The sequence below is a fragment of the Hipposideros armiger genome, unplaced genomic scaffold (assembly GCF_001890085.2).
Source record: "Hipposideros armiger isolate ML-2016 unplaced genomic scaffold, ASM189008v1 scaffold_619, whole genome shotgun sequence".
In the NCBI taxonomy this organism is placed as follows: Eukaryota; Metazoa; Chordata; class Mammalia; order Chiroptera; family Hipposideridae; genus Hipposideros; species Hipposideros armiger.
The window spans coordinates 463,048-468,855 of record NW_017731969.1 but is presented as its reverse complement, the minus strand read 5'-3'; the positions used below and the strand labels follow the sequence as shown (position 1 = coordinate 468,855).

Below are 5,808 nucleotides of genomic sequence, written 5' to 3'. Positions count from 1 at the left end.
GTGATGAAGGCGGGAAGTGACGCGCGTGGCCCGGGAGCTGCGGACGTGGAGGCCGACGGACCCGGAGTCGCGGACGCCGCGGGGTCTCCGGGACAGGTGACCGGGAGAGGAGGCCGGGAGTGCGCCCGGAGAGGGCGGGGCCTGACGCCCCACGTGGGGGGAGCGGACGCGGGCGAGGGAGCTAGCAGCCTGTGGGGGCGGGGTCAGAGTACTCTGCGGGAGGCGGGGATAGGACGCCCACATGGGAAGCAAGAGGGGCGCTGGCGGGGCGAGACGTCGGCTGGTGGGCAGGGCCCGGTGAAGGGGCCGGAGCGTGGGTGGGCAGCTGGGGGCGGGGCCTAAAAGTTGTGCCCACGCTGAGGGCGGGGCCTAAATGTCCGGCAAGCTAGGGGGCGGGGCCGGGGCCGGGACGCTGGCCGAAACGCTGGGGGCGGGGCCAGAAAGTTTTGCCAGAGCTGGAAGTGGGTTGGCCGGGAAGTCAGGGGCGGACCCAGAGGCTGACGTAAGGAGGGGGCGGGGCCCAAAAGTTAAGGGGACCCAGGGGCCGGGGCCAGGGTGCTGGTGGGGGATGCTGGGGTGGAGCCAGAAAGTTTTTGGCGGCGCCAGGGGCGCGGTCAGAGTGTGGTCTTGAAGGCGGCTGCGGAGCTAGGACCACGGCTGTTGGTGGGGGTGTCGAGGGTAGGGCCAGATATTGACGCGACGAGGCCCGGGAGCCAGGGTGCGTGATAAGATTGGCTGGAGGCGGGGCCTGAGCGGTGGAAGGTGAGCTGGGGCGGGGCCTGTGTAATACGAGAAGCAGGGGGCGGGTTCCGGTTGTTGCCTGGGGAGACAGGGGCGGGGCCAGAGGGTTGGCGAGTAATGTCGGATGCCGGACCAGATCGGAGACGCGAGCCTGTTGGCTGGACCAGAAAGTTTATTCTGGCCGGGGGCGGGGCCGTGGCGTTCCCGACTGGGTCTTGACGAGCTTTTCCCTGGAAAGTCGCGGGCGATCCGGCAAGTTTTGTTCGCGTCGGGGCAGGGAGAATATTCACTGGAGAGATCGGCCCTGGCCTACGAAGCCTCGTTAGTGGGTACTGGGCCTGTTTTCGTGATCTTTGCGGGGTACAGGGAGGCAGCGGCGCCTTTCTTGGGATGGTAGGGACGGGGCTAGGACATCCCTGAGGAAGACGTGAGTTTAGAACGTGCTTTAAGGGTCGCGGCAGCCTGTAGGAGTGGGGTTCGAGCTTTTTTTGAGGGGTTATGAGACGTTTCTGAAACGGTCCTGCGATAGAGCCGGCTCTAGAATGTTCACAGGGATGTGAGCGGCACCAGAATGGGCACAGGGTAGTGGGCCTAGAACTTCCTTGTGCAGATTGCGGGGAGAGAATGTATTTCACAATCTCTTGAGATGGGAGTCCCAGGTTAAAACTCTAGGCAAAGCGGCGTAGAGGCTGGACTATAGAACTTCGTTTGGAGTGGAGCAGTGTTACATGGTTTAGGTGGCAGCGTGGGGCCAGACCTTTCCCAAGGTGGGTGTGAATCCAGTGTTTACATGGGAAATGGGTGTGTCCAAATGTTCACAGGGGGCGGACCCTAAATTTTCCAGGTAAGAAGTGGGCTAGTATTTCAGGAAGAGGGCATGAGAGGGCTAGAATTCTTTTGGGGTGCAGGCGTTTTTATGTGTGAAAGAGGAGCCCCCAGTATGGGAGAGGAGGAAGCATGTTGGGGAGGCATTGGTCTTAGGCCTTTTGTTTCCTCTGCCTTCAGGAACCCCCAGTGCTGTGTCCAGATTCTGCAGGGAAGGTTTGCTGGGACCTTGGCCCCACCCAGCCAGCAGAATGGTGAGATGGAAAGTGGAGTCTCTGGAATCTGAGCTTTGGAGCAGGAGGCTTGGGAGGAGGGTGCCAGACTCAGACGCAGATGCCAGACTCAGACCCTGGATTGAGTGGCACTAGAGTGGGTATGGGATCTTCTTACTGTGTCTTCCTTTCAGTCAGCCACACTGGATCTGAAATCAAAGGAGGAGAAGGATGCTGAGTTGGACAAGAGGATCGAGGCTCTTCGTCGGAAGAATGAGGCCCTCATCCGGCGCTACCAGGTGCCCTAGCCCTGCCCTGGGAGACCCCATCCCCTCTCCTCCCCGCAGTGAGTTTCCCTCACCTTTCCCTGCCTTAAAACCTTTTCATGGTTCCCCTTCACTCTCAGAATAAAAGCCAAAGGCTTTAGCCTGCTGTTCCTTCCTTCATGCCATCATTTTGTTGTTCATTCACAAAAGGTCTTTACTGTATGAGGCCCTGTGATAAGTGGTGCTGGGGAAACAGCTGTGACCGAGACAGCCCTGGGCCTGCCCTTCCAGGGCTGACAGTCCTGACTTTAGTTAGTGGTGACCCAAACTGGGCAAGGCTGCGATGTGGGAGTTCAGGGGTCTATAGGAGCTCGGAGGGGCCTCTTCCCCCAGCCGGGGGGGATATTAGGTAGGACTTCCTGAAGGAGGGGATTCTGAGACCTGAAGGGTGAGTAGACGTTAGTTGTTTGAAAAATACAGTGGAACATGTTTTCAACAGAGGGAACAGGTTGTGCCAAAACTTGGAGCTTAAAGTTGAAGGGTCAGTCAGGAAGTATTGACCTGGAGAGGTCAGTAGGGGCCAGGCTAAGAGTTTGGACTTTTTCTAGAGGGCACTGGGGAGCCATGGAGGGCTGTGAACCTGTGAGCAAGAGTAGAACAAAGTCAGAATAGCTTTTCAGGAAGACCCCTGTGGCTGCTGTATGGTGTGAATGGGAAGAGGCGATACTAGAGACCAGAAACCAAGAAGGACGCTAAGGCAGGGACCTCGGGGGAGAGGAGGTGCCTGGCATGAGACAGGGCTGTTGGGAAGGACTCAGTGACTGACGGGAGGTGGGAAGGTGGAGGGCGGGTCTAGGACAAGGCCCAGGTTCCCTTTAAAAGGTGACAGAACAGATGGGGCTGTCCCTGAGTTGGGACCTGAGAGGAATAGCTTTCATTTATTCATTCTTCATGTATTCATTAAAAAAAAAAAAAAACATACTGAGTTTCTGTTGTGTTCCAGGCAGTGTTCTAGGCTCAGGGTATACATCAGTGAACAAAACAGATATCTCTGTCCTTGAGTAGATTATGTTCCCTGGGGGAGGCAGACAATAGGCAAAAGACACACAATGCCAGGTATGAACAGAGGAAGGGGCACAAGAATGGCAGGGGAGCTGGTTTCTATAAGCTGGTCAAGTAAGGCCTCCCTGAGAAGGGAGCATCTGAGCAAGACCTGAAGGAGGTGAGGGACTGAAGGATCTCTGGGGAAAGAGTGTTCCTGGCAGAGAGAATAGCAGATGTAAAGGCCCTGAGGCAGGTCTGAGTCTGCTATGTTCTAGCAACAGTGAGGAGGCCAGAGTGAGCAATGGAAACAGGTGGGAGATGAGGTCAGGTGGTAGGGAGGCCAGATCCTGTAGGACCCCATAGGTTGTGGGGTAGCCTGTGGCTCTTACTCAGAGATGGGCACCACAGGAGGGCTCTGAGCAGGGGAGCAGCATGATGTAGTTTGGGGGAAGATGCTACAGTGACCAGTTTTCTTTTCTAGAACTCAGGAGAGAGGCCTGGGCTGGGGCCAGATTTGGGAGAAATTCAGGGGGCTCTGGGAGTCCAGCGGCACACAGGACCTCTGATACTCACCTACCTCTGATGTTTGCTCCTAGGAGATTGAAGAGGACCGTAAAAAAGCTGAACTTGAAGGTGTAGCAGTGACAGCTCCCCGGAAGGGCCGCTCGCTGGAGAAGGAGAATGTGGCAGTTGAGGTGGTGAGTTCCACACCGAGGTGGGGGATGCCTGAGGACAGGGAGGGGGAAAGAGTTGAGACCTGAGAGCCCTCCCAGCTGTCCCAGACCTGTGGGTGGCTTCCATCCTGGCAGCTGCCCTTGGACCTGGGCCATCCCAATCTCCTTGCCCCACTGATCAGAGTTTTCCTCCCTCTTTTAGGAGAAGCACCAGGGTCCCTCCCGGAGGTCTCCCGGAACTCCTCGGCCCCCAGGGTCCAGCAGGGGAGGCCGGACTCCCACCCAGCAGGGAGGCCGGGCAGGCATGGGCCGGGCGTCCCGCAGCTGGGAGGACAGTCCTGGGGAGCAGCCTCGAGGAGGAGCTGGGAGCCGCGGCCGGAGGGGCCGGGGCAGGGGGTCCCCTCATCTCTCTGGAGCTGGAGATACCTCCACTGTTGACCGCAAATCCAAGGTAGGAGCCAGGAAGGGTGGAGGCCTCTGTCTGGGGCTCTCTGTTGTCATTTCTATCTTTTTCTATTTTCAAATGGACCGCTTGCCTATTTGTCTATCTTTCCATATTTCTTTCTGTTTTTCAATCCTTCTGTCTGGCACTTTCTCTCTCCTCTTCCTGGCCATTACTTGTGTGTACTCTCCCTGTCTCCCCTTTTTTCGATCTCTGGTGCATGCTTGCCCACCCACTTTCCCTTGAGGGTCTCTTTTAGGCTCTGTCTGTCTGTCTCTGGTGGGCTCTGTCTGTCTGGTGGGCTCTGTCCAGTGTATATGCTTTCTCTCTCTCCCTCTCTGTCTGTCTCACTCTCTGGATTTGTTTGTGTGGAGCACTGATGTTCTCATTGTAATTACCCTGTTTCCCCCAAAATAAGACCTAGCTGCAAAATAAGCCGTGGCATGATTTTAGGTGCCAAAATATGGCACCTTGGCATACTGAATATTTTAAGCTGAAGGAGTTCGTGAAAAGGCACCCTTCTCCCTGAAACAGGTCATAAACCCTCATGTGAGGGGTGCGTGCCCTCCATATCCTGGAGGAACCATGCTACGGCTTATTCTCTGGCTAGGTCTTATTTTTGGTGAAACATGGTACTTCCATCACCTCAACATGCATGTTAGCAGGGTGGGAGACCATCTAGTATAGTGGCTGACAGCCCGCCATGGATTTGGGGTCACCCTGGTTCTATTAGTTTCCTGTCCTTGGGCAGCTCACTGCCATTCTGGGAGCTTCTGGGTTCTTATAAGTGGGAAGACTACTCAGCTTTAAATGTTATCATAAACGTTTTGCGACATCAGGCACTGAAACTCTCAGAGTAAGCGCTCAATGATCATAACTTAGGGATGTTTACTATTTGTACATGCTAAGCAGCAATAAGGAAAAGACCTCGGAATACCATAGATTAAATCAAGCAAAAACTTATTTCTCTCTTGTATGCCAAGCCCTGGGAATGAAAACGTCCTCTCTAGCAGCTTGGCCCTGTGCTTATGTGTAATTCTGTTACCATGGAAGAAGCGGAGAATGGATTGTGGGGGGTCACCTAGCCATCTGTCAAGTTATACTATTGTCATTATTACTGTGGCGACTATGGTGTGTCAGGATTCCCAACTCCTCTGAGTGTTTTGCTAGAAACATTCCCAGCTAAGATTTAATACATTGAAAGAATATGAAGCAAAATCAGCAAAGGGAAAAGGCACATGGAATGAAGTCTGGAGGAGACTGGGCGTGAGCTTTCAAGAGGCCTTGCCCAGTGGGGTCACACAGGTTGCACTTAATTCCTCCAGCAATGAGTCATGGCAACATGTGTGAAGGGTCGTCTACCGGAGTCACATTAGAGACCCAGTACTCAGGGTTTTTATTGGGGGCTGGCCATGTAGGTCCCCTCTGTCTGGTACATACTCAAATTTGTGTCCCCAGAAGGAAAGGCGGTTAGCATATACCATGTTGGCATAAACCATCGAGGCACAGTGAGCCCTGTTTATCAGTTAACTGTTGACAAGGAACACACTGGGAGCCAAGTTCCAGATGCCAACCGAGAGCCAGCCTTGAAAGCAGGCCTGTCT

At 55.0% G+C, this 5,808-nt stretch overlaps 1 protein-coding gene and 1 long non-coding RNA gene across 6 annotated transcripts in view; both read left to right on the top strand.

Moving 5' to 3' along the window:
* The window catches only part of CCDC9 (coiled-coil domain containing 9), a 16,539-nt gene continuing 10,731 nt past the window's right edge, over window positions 1-5,808 (top strand). The window contains exons 1-5 of one of the 4 annotated variants that reach the window (XM_019625181.1): window positions 1-96; window positions 1,747-1,820; window positions 1,973-2,077; window positions 3,685-3,786; window positions 3,965-4,213. In XM_019625181.1, the coding sequence (XP_019480726.1) occupies window positions 1,818-1,820; window positions 1,973-2,077; window positions 3,685-3,786; window positions 3,965-4,213 (459 nt within the window). In that variant the 5' untranslated portion in view covers window positions 1-96; window positions 1,747-1,817. Of the gene's footprint in view, window positions 97-540; window positions 763-842; window positions 1,071-1,097; window positions 1,509-1,746; window positions 1,821-1,972; window positions 2,078-3,684; window positions 3,787-3,964; window positions 4,214-5,808 lie in introns of those variants that run through there. The other 3 variants (XM_019625182.1, XM_019625180.1, XM_019625183.1) reach the window with 3 other exon arrangements.
* LOC109372191 (uncharacterized) overlaps window positions 4,530-5,808 on the top strand; it is a 6,718-nt gene continuing 5,439 nt past the window's right edge. Inside the window, exons 1-2 of one of the 2 annotated variants that reach the window (XR_002122015.1) lie at window positions 4,530-4,544; window positions 4,867-4,870. This is a non-coding gene — a long non-coding RNA (uncharacterized LOC109372191). The remainder of the gene's footprint in view (window positions 4,545-4,866; window positions 4,871-5,808) is intronic. The other variant, XR_002122016.1, reaches the window with a different exon arrangement.